This window comes from Micrasema longulum, unplaced genomic scaffold, assembly GCF_059751315.1.
Source record: "Micrasema longulum isolate JH-2025_06_02 unplaced genomic scaffold, ASM5975131v1 h1tg000326l, whole genome shotgun sequence".
Taxonomy (NCBI): Eukaryota; Metazoa; Arthropoda; class Insecta; order Trichoptera; family Brachycentridae; genus Micrasema; species Micrasema longulum.
Window position 1 is genome coordinate 235,675 of NW_028277530.1, and position 16,559 is coordinate 252,233.

Here is a 16,559-nt window from a genome sequence, read left to right on the forward strand (position 1 = left end):
ATAAATTAATTCACTAGAATAATTCAAATAAAAGAACGCACGAATATTTTAAATGGTTTTGTAAACACAATTACATTCAACAATATTTCTATTTAATTTTCAGAGAAAATATTGCCTTTCAAAGAATAAGAAAGTTTGCCTGATAGAGCAGTCTGTTATCTGTAATTTGTAATCTGATAGCATTGGCATTCATACTATCACTAATCAATAGATTAAAGAAACGAAGGAATATAGATCTTCAAACATAAGCGGTACAAGTTTCTTTGTTTCTCATAAAACTGCCTAATTAATGATTAAATAGTGTTTGAGTTTGTCCAAATTTTTGTAGACAAACGACTGGATTTCATCCCCTCGGGAGTCATTAAGATTAACAAATTACAACAAGGCTGGAGAATACCTTAAAGTAAGGAATATGGAAGTCTAGGCATTTACAGGGCTTATGACCTGTCGTTGGCTGGTTAAGATGGCCACATAACACACTGAATTAACTTTACTATAATCAACAAATGAATAAATTTAAGAAATATGGATGTTCAAACATAGGCAAAATGGTGAATGTTACACAATGTGTAAAGGGGCCACTTAATTCAGCCAACGACAGGTTATAAGCCTTGTAAATGCCTAAACTTCCAAATTCCCTTCTTTAAGGTATTCTCCATCCCTGTTGTAATTTGTTAAGATTAAATACGACCCGGAATTTGTAAAAAAAAGCATTTAGCACCGTCTACGAATTTTCTTGTCAGTACTCAATCAATTAAATCGAGTTAAAATGCTTTCAGCAATCTGATAATTTGAGTCTAGGGAATAGAAAAAAGTCACGCAAAACCAAATCTGGTGAATACGGTGGACGGGGAACGACTTTTATGTTGTTTTTAACAAATAATCGCGTACAAGGAGAAATGCGTGAGGCGGCGCCTTATCGTGATGCAAAAATTAAAAATCTTACCATAATCTGGTCTTTTTCGACGAATATTCTCCCTTATAATTAAAATTGTTTTCAGGCGTTGCCTCGAAGGTGTTATTGGTCAGCCAAATGAATCTCACACGCATTAATAAACCTTTCAGTTCTAACTTCACACATTACAACACCCTCAAATCTTTTCGTCAATTTTTTCATGGGAAACATTTCTGTAAGCTGAAAGGATATATAATCCAAATAAACTGAATGGGATCAGTTTGTATGTTACCAATAACTATACTAGAGCGAGATACAGATACAGCGAGAGACAAGTGCCGCGGTGAAACTGGCGTTGCGGGTTCAATTCCCGCCAGTTCCAATAAAAAAATCGAAGATTATTTTTTTTATCAACTGGTCTGGGTGTGGTGGAGTATTTTTCTTTACCTCCTTCCATATCCTCTCTATCCTACCTGCTGACAAGCTTCAAAATAGAGGCTTAGCGGATTATTCCTTAAAAAAAAATAATCTCATGCACTGTTTTACTCACTCAGAAGCCGTACAAATGCAAGTCAGAATTCACCCATTAATAGGACAATTCGCTTGCTAAATACGGCTTCTGCGGATAATATGGATAATTTTGTTTCTACATACCGGCAGTATAGCAGCTATCTGTTTTTTATTCATTAACTTCTAAATTATATTTACAGTTTGTATTACGTAATTGGTTAAACAGCCCGTTTAAGTACAGTAGTTTATACTGGTCAAAAAAATAAATAAATAACTTGACAGTTCAAGAATGTAGAAAAATCGGTTGTTTGAACATAGCCAGAATAGTGAATGTTACAAAGTTTGTAGTGGCCACTTAAACTAGCCACAAGACAGGTCACAAGACCTGTATAAGTCTAGACTTCCATATATCTATCCCTTCTAGGGTATGTTCTCTACCTCTGTTGTAATATGTTAATAATTAGATCATTTTTTATTTTTTTTAGTAGTCTTCAAGGCTGGTAAGTCGTTTAAAACATTTTAATGAATTTATATTTAATATTAGTTTAACGGTTTTTTTATTTTTCAGCTTGTTCATTTCATAAAACAATTTTAAACTTTTATTTTTGCTAATTTGTACATGTGCATGTGGTAGGATATGATATATATTTTATAAACAATATCAAACCTTAACCAACTACAATTATTATGCTAATGTCTTTTGTATTGTAAATTGTTTGTAAATCATAAAAAATATAACATCAGGACCCAGATTATAATGAGAGTTTATCGTAATTGGCCTATTAAATAAAAGCAAACATTCTGTCGGAATTTGTTTTTTTAAATAATTTTATGTACTCGTAACTTTGTTAATAAACTGCAATTGAACATGAATAATCAAAAATTTTTGGAAATCTAACTTTCAATACAGAAAATCTGAATTTTCTTTAGAGACAATTGAAAAAAAATTGGTAACTTCAATTGTCCGGAGAGTAAAACTGAATTTTTATTATGAAAATGCGTGTATTTGTAGGAATTCAATTTTTAAAACGAAAATATAGGTTATTGACGAAAATATCCAAAATACTTAAATATATATAAACATTTTCGTACAGAAAATTCAGTTTAACTTTTCGACGGTTAAAAATAGCTCTTTTAACTTTTTATTGTAATTGGGACCCAAGTTATTTTTTTTTAAATTAAAGGTACAGAAAGTTTGCAAACAGTGAAAATATATACAAAAATTATCAAAATATTAAATTTGTGCTTGAATTAGAGTGACTATGGGTATTTTTCATTATGTTTATATAAAATCTTAAAAATAATAATGGCGATAAACGATTTTCAGACAACTTTTTGCGAACATTTTTGATAAAAATAATTGCATAATCGTGAAAATTATCAAATATTTTATCCATATGGCTATAAACACATTAAATACAAATTTTATGGTTACAATATTAAGCAATTTAAATAATGCAAAATACGTATTAAAGACACGTTCACAGTATCAGTAAATGATAAACGATCATAAAAAAAAAACTGAAAATTCTTTATTTCAAGTACGAATATTTTATTCCAGTTCCAGATTCACGCGAATAATTTATTTAAAGTATGATAAGATTTCGTTGAAATCGTATCTGTAAATTTTATCGTTATTAGTAAGTTATCTCCAGAACGTTCCCGTATAATTTTTGCATATTTTTTAAAACGTATTCCCAGCATTCGTTGTGTATTTCTGTATTTATTTTTAAAGACATTTAAATATCTCGATTTGATTACGTAACATTACAGTGATATTTGTAATTCGCCGATGGAACGTGTCGGCGAGCCGCCATTTCTTCTTTATCGCACCGCGAGCCACTGAATTACAGATCGCGGATGCCAGCGTTCTTCACACGCAAACCGAATCACAGAACGATCGCGTACGTAAATCTTTGATTGCTATACAATGAGGAAGTTCAGTGCTACAAATATTTGGAGCAATTAATTGTACGGCGAAGTTTCTCAAAAACGCATGAAAAAAATTAAAAATAAAACACTTTGAAATATGGCAGGTTCATGTGAACAATAACCAATTATTTTTTGTAATAGATTTTCGGTTTCCGGGTTGCCATGTTTTCAATGTTTAGTGTGTTTTGACAGCTCCATGGTTCTACTATTAAGTCAGAACAACTCACCGATTTGAATTTGTAACGTCAAAAAATCATCGCTACGATTATAAGATAAATATTTTTATTTTTTTTAAATGTCTGTTTTTTGGCTTAGTTTGATAATCAATTGACAAATTCTTTTTTTTTTAGAAAAAAAAAACACAGAGTTTCAGTAATAGAAGTTGAAAAAAAACTTGGCGCGGCGGTTGTTTGTGAAATTGGGCATATTATCTAATATGACATTTCGAATTCAGACAACCCCCGAATGGGAAGATCGATTTTTGGATGTTTGGATTCGGACTGTTTGTCAAATTGGGAAACTCAAATTTTTTTTGATCTTTAAATTCAAGTATTTCTAAAATTTTAAGAAAACCATTTTTTTATTTTAGAATTTGGGCAGGTCGTTTATTTATACAAAAAGTTCGATATATAAGCCATCCAATCCATTTGGGCAGATTAAATACAAGGAATGGGTTGTCAAAGGTTTCCTGGCTCCGAAATTTGAGACAGTGTTACGGAAAGATTACTACATCACTGTTTAGGGATGCAGTCAACGACATGGAGACAGCTATGATGATCGTCAACCTCAGATAAAGTAGTTTATCAGTTTGATTAATTCGAAATCAGGCGGTTTTTCCATACGAACAATTTGAATTGGGACGGTTATTTGATTTAGACAGTTAAAATTTAGTCAGTTTTCCTTAGTGGTTTGTATGAATTAAGACAGTTTTTCAATTTGGTCTATTTAAATTTGAGGAAATGAGGCAGTTTTTCTATTTTAGTATTTTGAATTCACAATGTTTTTTCGTTTGAGCAGATTAAATTATTTGGATTCTTGAATCGAAGCAGTTCTTCTATTTGAAAAATACGAATTTATGTAAATCGTTTATTTGAGATTCAAGCAGTACCTTTTACATCTTCTATGCACGTACGACAGTTATTGCAAATTTGACATTTACATTTTTAAGTATTTGTTGAATTTTGTTATGCCATGTCTTCAGCTTCTTCGATTTCCGCATCCATCAATTTTGTATGGCTTATCCGTTAAACCGTTCTTTCGCCATACATTCACTTTAAATGTCAAAACCAACGTAGCACTTCTTTCATAATTTTATTAATAATGCTTGTCTAAGCGCACGGTTTTTGGCATTAGTGAATCTATCAAACATACCCAGTTTTACCGTTGCCAGAGAGATCGCGTTTTGACAGCAGTTTGAACTCAATAGTTTGGATTCAGGCAGTTGATCTAGACGTAAAAACACAAGTCCGTATTCACTCATGAGAGAAAACATTTTCGCAGTTCGAGCTAATACGTCACTTAGTCCGTCTGATAAACATGTTAATGTCCCCGCGCACTTAAACGCAGGATAATTCCTGGTCCTGCCCGTAATTCAGCCTACTGCTAACTGCAGCCTGAATTATCCCGGCAGTGGGCAGTAAGCGTAATATACGCGAGTAAATTAACAGGGAATTAACTGGGAATTAACGGCAAGGAACTACATAAACAAGCTACTGAGGAAGTGTATTAGCCGCAAGAAGCACGTGATTGAAATAAGGGTGACTCCATTAAATGGCGAATTCTCATGGAATTAAAGACACCTAAGGATATTAAAAAATCAGTAACTTCTACCCTTTCTACTTGAGGTTCTGAGTTCGGTTTCCGGCAGGACGGACGTAAAGCATGATTTTTAAAGGTTGTTCAAATTACAGTTTATCATTGGCCTGGATTGGGACCTGAAGCGTAAGACTGATCATATTACTTTCACGTAGTAGACGATTGAAATACTCTGCATTTTATTCACTGTATCACTGGGTGTGGATAGGAGAATGATGATGAATATAAGGACTTAATTAACAAAATATATTAATAACAGCCAAATGAATAATTTATTTTTATTTTTACCCAGCTAATCTCGATTAAGCACATTTGCCTAGTACTAGAGCTCCAGGGTTTGATTCCCGGAAAAAGTGTGTTTGAAACAATTTTTTTATGAATGGTTATTCTTAGAAAATTGGTTGTTGGATAAAATTAGTCTCTGAAGAACCTTTCTTTCGTTTATGTGTATTTTGAATGATCGCTGCTATTTTGCAAATAGAGTATTAATTTAGAGCCATATGCAAAATTTGGCACGTACATGGGAATAATGATTATGTAGAAAAAAAGCTTTCAAAAAATGTTCAAGATTATTTTGAAAAACTAATGCTGTATTTAAATTAGGTTTTCTTTTTACTCTATAAAGATAAAATTTACGCTTAGTTTCTTAAAGCTTTGGGAATGAAACACGTGTGAAATTGTGTTAATTTTTAAATCCAGCCGGCTCAAAAAATCACACGCATGGCGGTGGTGGGTCAAATAAGACCCAGTTTTAAAAGTCACAGTTTTCGTAATTTTTTGTGAGATTCACAATATTATTTCATAATTTTGTAAAATAACACTGTTTTGTTCAAATTTATTTATGGTTATGTTTGTGAAAAATATTTGTGCCGTATACAATAATCAACGTAAAAATAAATAAAACTATCTAACCATCAAACTCCGTTTTGAATCTATAGATAGACATGTGTTAAATGGATTTTCTGAAGGAAAATAAAGCGATTTTTTTTTTATGTGATCGATATTTTGAAATACTACTGGGTCTAACTAACAAGTTAAACGTTGCTATTAAAAAAAAAAAAATATTCGTTTATTTTTCCATACATATATTTACATAGAATTTTAATTACAAAAATACTCTTTAAAAATACATCTTAAAATTAAGCTATAACATAATTTGGAAAAAATGCCCATAAAGACTTCAGCGTCTGAGCGTGGGCCATTTCTTTTTAATTATTAATAAGTTTATAACATATAAATATGATATGACATGACTATGGAAAGAAAAGAAAAACAAAACAAAAACAAAAGAAAAACAAAATTAACATTTGCTGTTATTATAAAAACAGGATTTATTTGCATTAGGCATTTTATTTTTAAATTAAATTTTTTTTTTAAAAGGTGTCTACCTGTTCCTTCCATGCTAATCCAAAACCTCAAACCTACTTTAAACTGTACTAGTGATTAAATGTTTTGTAGTTCCTTAGTTAGAATATTGAAGGATCTTGAACCAACATCTAAGGAGTGCCCCTGTGCGAACTTAGTTCTGAATCCTGGAACTGACAGTACACCATCGGATCTATTGCTAATACGATTTAAAATATTACTCAATAGTTCCCTATTTAAGTGAAAATATTTTAGTCGCTGGAATAAATATAATTTTCTAAAACTAAGGAGTCTACTCTCTACGTATAATTCATTAATAGGAAATAGTCGATGTTTTTTGTACATTATCTAAATTATATTTTTCTGTGCAATTTCTATTGAGCGACTATGCACGTCCAAGACTCCTCCCCATCAAATTCCATAATGTATGTAATCTTAAATAATGGAGATTGTTTTAAGGGTGGTAAAAAATTTATGGAAGAGAAGTTGATGTGTTTGCTTTTTACGATGTTAAAAATAATATCCAACCAAAAATAATGAGTAAGTGCATTGGTAAAGAAAAGCTGGTTTATTATCGTATGAACTTCGAAACAATTACTAAAGTAGAATGTTAAGTAAACGGAAATGGTTAGCAACAAGAGATACATTTTAATTTAGTAAAGATAAAGCTTTCAAACAGGTTAAGTGTTGTGGGAAAATCAAGAATAGTGTTTTCATTTTTTTTTAGACACACAGTCATTCGCATTGATAGCGCATGCACAAGAATACACATTCGTGGAACGTTTAGGGTAGTTTCTATATATAAAAAAAAGGGTACACCATGTACGTTAGTTTAGTCAAGTAATAAGGTCAGAATTGAAGAAAGAGGATTGAAAAACACCCCAAGAAAGTAAATTTAGCAGAATGTTTGATTCACGACAGACTGACGCGACGTGCAGATTGAAGACTAGGAGAGCTAACCCCAAGGAAATAGAACATACAGACAGGAGGATGAAGCCATTTGTGTTGAAATATATGAAAAAAAGCTTTCAGTTTTTATTTCAGTGTCATTTATACAAATGCATGTACACGTTTATACATAGATGCATATGTATATGTATTAAAACACACACATGTAGACTAGAGATAAATGTTTCAGTTAATTTATTTTATTTGGGATTTTTACAACTGTTTCATAAAAAAAAACTAAGAAATATATTTACAATACGAGAGCCAATTTAAAAAATCCACCGTTAATCTAATTATACATAATATATAAGAAAAGAGTTTACGTAATTGTATGTGTGTGATGTTTGTATTCATGTGTGTGTATGTGAATGTGTGTATGTGTGAATGAATGAAGGAGAGTGCGTGTGTGTAGGTGCGTTAAATATAAAAAAGAATAATTTAAAACTTGTATTTAAATTGAAGGAAGGAAAGTGCAAGAAAGAGATGGATTTGAATTTAAAAAAAATATATTCCATACCTACTTTTGATGACTATTTGAAAATATTTAAGTCAAGTAGTTTTATAATTGCATTTTCAAAAAGTATGGTAAAGTTCAAAACCTTTTTCTGAAAAAAAGGCATTTTATTTAAAAAGTTTATTCATACGAACTGAATGAATAATGTGCAACGAGTCTCATATAATACGCTAGGTAACCAAAAAATGCAATGAACACGATATAATTTAAACAATAAGAAAAGGTAGGTATGACAATATGCGTTTTTAAAAAGAAGTTGCAGGAACAGTTACCGTAATAAATAAACCTATTATCTACTTGTAACGAAAAACTAGTCAAGATATATTCAACAGTTTCTAATAAGAAACAGTTTTTCATACCTTTTTCTTTACAGTAACAGTTTTTTTTTAGTGAAACTGTTTCAGCTGCTTCGGAAGAAAAACTATTATTTTTTTTGTACCATATCCAATGAACACATTTACATGCATTGCATTAATTACATACTGTAAATAAAGACACATCATACGTCATATAAACCACACAATGTGTACATTCAGCCAAATTCCAAAATAATCAACTCCATGAAGGAATTTTCAGTAAAAATTCGAGAGACGGGTACGTCTCGAAACTAGTAGATACAAAAATCAGTAAATGGTTATATAGGGTTTAATTATTAACAAGCTGGTACGAAAAAAAAGGAATTAATCTGGAACAACAAAATAACATTCTTTATTGATAAGCTTCATTTTCTTGCGTCAAGTTTCATAAGCATTGAATCAGTCCAACATCACTTGCTTCAAAAAGTAGCGTGGATGCTTGGACTACAGAGAGGTAATTATTCTTATGCTGAAATAGAGTCAATGTTAAATATTTCTAGTCTACAAAAACGTAGAACTAATATTGACTCCATATATATGTTCGGCATACTAAATGGTATAATCGATGTTCCATCATTACTGAGACAAATAAAATTCAATATTCCGACTCGTAGGTTGAGAAACAATGAAATACTGTTCATCGATCAGCATAGTACAAACTATGGCCTTAATTCTCCCATGACCCGTCTTTGTCGTATTGTTAACTCAAGACAAGATCTTGGTAGTTAAAAAACAATATTTTATTATAATACGAAAGAATTTGCTTACGATTCGATTTATATAATTAAAAGTGCCTATTTCAAATTAATCAAAACGAATTATGATTGCCACTCAACTTCGGTAAGTAAATAATTTTCTGAGATTTATTTTATTTGTACATAAGTTTATACCCTTAAAAGAGTTTATACCCTTAAAAGTGAGAATAAAATAAATTCAGATTATAAGATATTTACACAGAATAGTGAAAAAAAAATAAAGAAAAAAAATATGAATACTTGCAATAGAAAAAATATATGTAAAGAGATACAATGAAAAATAAATAAAACATTATTTTTTTAAATAATTTGATCAAAAATATAATTTCCTAGAATAAAGTCTAAATTATTGTAAAACATTTTTGAAAAGGAAATATGATAATCTAGGCATTTACAGGGCGTATAACCTGTTATTGGCTGGTTTAAGTGGCAATTTACACACTTTGTGATATTTATAATTCTGCTCATGTTTAAACATCCACATTTCCTAAATTCTTCCATCTGTTATTTTATGTAAAGTAAAAGAGTTGAGATCTTTATCTTGTGGGTGACATTCATCCTGCTTAACCAATTCAACTACTAGGCAACGCCTGACAACAATTTTTAAATTTTTATACTTTTTATGTTTTGGTTATGTAAATTTAGATTTAAATAATTCTCTAACTAGGAAATCTAGCTTATATACAATCATTTGGACATACTCGAAACATTGTAGATTTTAATGAGTTGAGAATAAATACATTAGAATCAATTTTTGGTTGCAGTTTCCATGTAGTAAAAAGTAAAAAGTTGAAAGCAATCACATCCTGTGTGGAAACTACGGCGAAAGAGCAGAAAACAAACATGTTTCATACTGAAACATTGTTGAAAAAGCGCAGATATTCACACGGCTTGTATCTGATTGATGGTAGGTCGAAGATGGAAGATGGAAGATGGAAGAAGAAGATGAATATATGCACGTAATTGAAAGGAAAATTCAATGAATGTGTCACTCATTTATCTCTAAAGCAATCGAGGAGTCTTTCATTGCGGTGATCCGCCAAGAGATAGACTTCTTAAGGATCGGAGTTCTACCGAACCGAACCGCGAACTCGAGAAAGAAATGCACGCTATTGATATGGAACGTCAAGGAGCTTGTTAAAAATGTGTAAGTTTTTTTACGTGTACTTGATTTTGAAGCCTTCACATTTTATTGCAAATGGCCCCTTAGAGCAATTTTACTAAGGTTGGTCAAAAGGAATACGTAATAGTTTTATTTTATTTTATAAAGTGAACAAACACTTTGCACAAAAATTATATTTACGATCTGTTTATATTATTGGTGCGGGACTCCCATGCCCATATATAAAAAATCATAATAATTCAAACTATGATAATAAAACGAGAATTCAATTCAATTTATTTAAACACTTATATTAAAATACAGTTTACAAACGTATGCATAAGGGCGGGCATATTGCCTTAAAGCAAATTCTTCCTACCTACCCAAACCGTTCAATTTGAGAAAATCAGTGGTACATGAATGAATTTTAGGTATATTATAATATTCTTATTAAAAATCAAAACACTGATAAATTTGTATTTTTAAATTAAAATTAACTAAATATTAACACTTTAATATGAAGAGAAGAGGGGGTAAAGAGAGAAGGAAAGAAAGAGGAGAAAAGAAAAGCTCAAATATTCAGGAAGTGACATTTCATATGTGATTTTAATATTAATAAAGAAGAGGCGTCCCTTACATTAGTGGGTAGATTATTCCATAATCAAGTAAGCAAACAAATTAAAGCAGTAAATGGGTATTTAAAGGGTTCTCTCGTAACTAGAACGAGAGATATGTAGCCCATGTTGTGATAAAGGCCGGAAGAGCTTTCTCCAATAAACAGGTGAAGTGGGATTGTTTAAATTATTGTGAAGAAGTGATAGAATGTGAAAGTATGTAAATATAATATGAAAAATATTAATAATTACTTAAATAATATGAGTCAATTTTTCTATGGCATGTGACGTAAATCTAAGCTCATTGGCATAAAAAATATCAACCAAGCTAAATCTACAGTTGTATTTCTCGCTTATTCTAGGTAATATATATATTTGAAATAATACGTTAATGCGTTTTCGGTATAAAACAAAAAAAAAAGATTATAATGAAAAATTCTAGTTTCAAATAACAACTTTATTATATTTTTATTTATATATATATTTTTTTTTAGATAGTTTTGTTTTCATGTTTGATTCGTTTCTAGTGCATTCTTTCTGGGAGTTTTTTTATATTAAGTATTAAGCCAGAATTTTATTAATTAATAAATTTATTTTTTAAATAAAAGCGTGTCAAACATGTAAACAAATATGTTAAGTAAATATTAAAAAAAACAGCTAGAAACAAAAAGTTTAAAAAAACAGAAAAAGAAATAAAAATTTGAAACCATCAAAAGAAATTATCGATTTTTCTTCTACGCAAATTGTAAAATTGTTTTGTTATTATCTTTAACATGTCCATAACAATAAAGAAAGAGGGAACCAATAAAACAAATAGTTTGATAGTAAAATGAAATAAAATAAAATAAAAGGTCATTATTAGAGTCGTCTTGCTTCCATTAATTAGATTTAATTTTCTTGATTGATTTTATTTAATTTATATTACGTTGATTGTATTAGTCATGTTTGCAATAATGTTGCAATCCTAAAACACCTTATAACGCAAATTGAAATTTTGTTTTTAAAATATCCAGTATGTTTATAGGCTGGTAGGAAAATATCAAGAATGTAAAACACATATTTTCATCTCGCAAATAATGGTTTTTAGGGAATGAAACGTTTGGTAAAGACGAAAACCTTTTCATTAAAAGTTTTCGCTATAGTCGAATAGTTCTTTTTGAAATAAAGCACAATGTATTATATATCAATGAAATATTTATGAATATTATTACGTATTTATAAAATGCGTTTTGAATATTTTCAGATAGAAAAAAACGTTGTAAATTGACTGCCATTTAATTTTCAGAAAAAAATATTTACAAAAATACGTACCTTAGTCAAGCTATTTGTCCTTTCTCTGCTTGCCACCAGCTTATGACGTCATCCATATTCTCACTCCCGTCAATGTTACCTTGGAAATTTTTATTTAATTCGTCAGGTTCTTGTTTTAAGTCCAAAACGTTTGAATAAACTATTTTGTCTCGGATAATCCCGTGATTAGATAATAGCACTCCATCTCTAGTAATCGAGCTATTGTTTAAAAGCATTTTTGGTAGTCTATTCGGTAAAACGTTTGATGATAAAATTAAAGGCACAGAATGGGAATTAGGAACTATTAACGAATCTTGGTATAAAACTTGCTGTCCACTACTAAGAACGGGATTGTATTTAACATCAATGTAATCGGAGTCTTCATGAGGGGACAGGGAACTCTCGCTGTAAAAGTCTGAAGACATCATATCAGGATGAATAACGGTAAACTCTTGTCCCGAACCTTGTATAAAGTCCATGTTAGATTCTATCAAATTCTGGTGGATCAGCATCTCTTCTTGCGTTATGAGATCCGAATTCGGAGTTAAAGGTATGTTTTCTTCATCTTCGTAGTGGTGAAGTGGCGTTGGTCCGGGAATAAGTTGAAACGTGTTCGTCCCCGGGATCCTCGAATAGTGATGGTTACTGACGGGAGGCAGAGGAGTGGGTGGATTTGAATCTTCTTCATCTTCGAGCATCGGAGACTGTAAAGAGTAATAGCTCTGATCGAAAGATGAATTATTTGGTAGAGATTCCGACGAGGCAGGTGATGGATAGGATGTCATTGAGAGATTTGCACTGTTTTCTTTCGAGTCCCTGCTGTCGTCGATCGATAGTAAGCACTCTAGGCTGCGTATGTATTCAACAGCCATTCGCAACGTTTCTACCTTGCTTAGTTTTTTATTAGCAGACCTATTGTTGTTCGCGTTTTCGTATATTTCCGCAATTTCATTTGGAATGTGCTGTCGCAGTGTGGCAAAACCGTTATTAACCTGCTTAACTCTGTTCCTTTCCCGCGCGTTTCTTCTCGCCACCGCAATGGGAGGCGGATTGGAAACTCTACCGGAGTTCTCCTTGGCTTTGGGACATTTCTTCCCCCTCGGTGAGTTCCCAGCGGGATTTTGAATTACGTTATTTTGATTGTTAATCAAACTCACCACTGAGATAGTCTGAGGAACAGGCTTGAGGGTTGTCGGAAGCAGCCGCGGTTTTTTCTTCATTACGACAATTTCAAGCTTGTCAGTATTGTTTACGTTGCCTTTATTTGCCATGTTATTGATGGACTCCTGCAGGACATTCGTTTTAGCGTGAGATGAGATATTTCTAAAAGCCGCGACAGTAACTGCGGCCATTTTCGATTAAATTGAGCCCACCCGAAAAAAACCGCCGCGTCACTGGGTAATTTGAATTCTCAGAATGTCCGCAACATTCCCGGAATACACGATTTTCACAACACTGTATGGCGTGGCACTGAAACCAGATCGGTTTGACGCGGGACGAGTGCTATTGTCTTTCGTTCGTGCTGGTCGTTAACCCGTCACTGTCTCACTGATAACACTGCGGCTGAAGTCACCGGAGGAAGGTGATAAGGAAGGTAACCGAAGCGCAACGGAAATAGGCGGATTGACTTGGCGCGTGCCGAGTGTTCAATAGAAGTGAGTATGAGTGCTGTGGGGCGGTAGCACCCTGTACTGGGGGGGAAGGGGAACACAATAAGTGTATTGGGGTATTTTTTTCACAACGCGAATGAAAACCCGCGCGATTCGATGTTTCTATGTGTGTGAACAGGGGGGTACAATTTTTACCGGATCGGTGCACTGCAACGGGTCTTCACCAACATTTAATATTAAATAATTTAATTTTTATAAAAGTGCGTTAAGAAATAAATCACGCTTAAAATTAATACAAAAATACAGGTTTGTTGAATTTTATTGAAGGTGCTTTTTATTTTACTACTTATAATCATTAATATTGTCACAACTTTCTCAACATAATATGTAAGTGAAATAGTATATACTTTGTGGGTTAATTTTGAATCTTCGATTTTTCTTTAAAAAAAAGACAGCTTTCTGTTCTTATTTTACGCAAATATTTTTTAAAATGCGACATTTTTTTAAGGTTGTAATTAAGCGCACTATGAAAAAATGTAGTTGAGGAGCTAAGTAAAAAAATATTCTAATTATTTGTAAAATACAATAATTACGTACTTTTTTGTTTTCTAATTTAATTAAATGATTTTTACAGTCGATAGTCGATTTCACGGAAAAATATTATATAAATTAAAACGAGTATAATGTTAATACAGGTAATTAATATTTTTTATTTAAAAATAAAAATTAATTTAATATAGAGTTGTTGCAGAACTCCGGCGAAAATCTTAAACTGGCGGGTAAAACATGAGGCGGTTCGTCAAAATATTTATGGATCTTAATTTTAAATAAAGTAAATTGATGATATCCAGAAATATAAAAAACACAATAATATTAAAATTAAATTAAAAAAAAAACAGTGTTAACAAAACGATTTTAGTTTCATCTATATTTTATAATCTGGAATTTTTTTTCCTGAATAAACGTTTTCAAAATTGGTTTAACCATCATTTTAGTAACCTAAGTAGACATAAAATATATATTCAAGTTAGGAACATTTTCAAGCAAGAAATATGCGAGTTTTAAACCACTGTCTATAATTATTTTAACCAAAAAATATAAAATGTTTTGAAAAATATCGTACGAGTTAGTATTGTAGAGAAATGACATATTTTTCCGCTTACCTTTGATTTTAAGGTTCTTACTATGACGTAACCCTTTATGGGACACATATTTGTTTTTTTTACGTCTTGAAATCCTAATAAAATATGTTATTTTTTAGAATAGTAAATCTGTTGTTAACAAAAAGCGGACTGTAGCGAAAAAAACGAATTCATTCAGTTTTGTTAAAAGGTTGGAAATATTTGAATCAAAGAAAGGATCACTCCCTCTCACTTCTGTTCAATGTACTTCATAGTCCTAACGCTCCTATATACCTGCGTGAAAAATTTCAACGCTTATCAGTTCATGGTTTACCTCTTCGTTCTAATTCTCAAGGCACTTTCTTAATACCCATCCACAATTCCTCTTTCTTCTCTAACTCATATAGTGTCCATGCGGCTCGACTGTGGAATCATCTTCCATCCACCATCAAAGATATTACTACATTATCTCTGTTTAAATCACGTCTGAAGAAATATCTTCTTTCTCTTCCTTAATCTCTCCCCCTTTCCTTTTTCCTGTTTCTTCTTTTTTTCCCTTTTCCCATTGAGTAATAGTTTTGACTTAAGGTAATTTATAAACAAATACGTTTATTTGTATTTTTAAATATTTTTAACTCTTTAATCTTTTTTTTCTATTGAATATGTTCTGTAACTTGAATTATAAAAATAAAACTTTTATTTTATTGGTTGGTTGGAAGAAATTGCCATTTGGCAATAAGCCCGCCAATGTACAAATAACATTATGTACAAAAAGTTAAATAAATAAAAATAAAAGGAGCACTGAAATGGACCTACCTTTGATATGATGAGGATGTTTTTTTATTTTGGCCACTGGATGATGAAAGTTCATTATGAATTGTAATATTAAATGATTTATTATAATAAATTTCACAACGACGCTCTACGATTCCTAGAATTCTTATGCAATGTTACTTAATGTTAAAATTTTGTTTAAAATATTCCTTGTATTTCTGTTTTTTTATTTATGTTTTTTGTATTTCTTCTATCTTGATGTAAAGTATGAAAAACCTAAGTGGAAGACTGATCTACAAGGGCCGTCATAAGATTTCTTGTGTTTTAAGACTCATTATTTAGAGGAAATATTAGAAAACAAATACCACAAATCTTGTGGTTTATTTATGTACCACTTTATTCAAAGTGTCCTATAAAGGGTTAAATAAGAAATAAAAAAAATCCAGCGCCCTTAACTAACTGATACGCTTCATACAAATTTGGCGGGGATGTCATATTTATTTTAAGTACTCTATTAACCAAAATTAATTTCTGTTTATATAAATTTGAAAATTTAATTTTGCTGCTTGAGTCAGTGTGATTGTTAATAAAAATGTTAAATATTCTAACTATAAAGTTAAAACATAAATTTATATATTTTTTGTAATACACATAGTAGTTTTATTTTCCTTTCTTAAAGATTTGATACCAAAAAGTGTTAGATTTGTAAGTTTTAGAAAATAATAAAAACATTAAAAAAAAAATTGCAAATTAATTATTTATGAAATAAACAAGCATCGCTACTCAATTTTTCATCTTCCCACTCAGGAAATAAAAGCAATAACTCTCGAATATGATATTTTATTAAATGTGCATTAGGCAAAAACAAAACAGAAAATTTAAATTTTACAAAGCTTCATTAACTCATTTTGATTTTGGCAAACATTTCATGAATTAATTTTTACATTTTTGTTTTATT

The 16,559-nt window shown here is 31.0% G+C and overlaps 1 protein-coding gene across 1 annotated transcript in view; it reads right to left on the bottom strand.

Annotated features, from left to right (window-relative positions):
- Positions 1 to 13,448, bottom strand: part of LOC148282463 (uncharacterized) — a 59,693-nt gene extending 46,245 nt beyond the window's left edge. The window contains exon 1 of the mRNA XM_088225044.1: positions 12,118 to 13,448. Coding sequence (XP_088081170.1) covers positions 12,123 to 13,448 — 1,326 coding nt within the window. The 3' untranslated portion in view covers positions 12,118 to 12,122. The remainder of the gene's footprint in view (positions 1 to 12,117) is intronic.
- Positions 13,449 to 16,559: the final 3,111 nt, after the last annotated feature.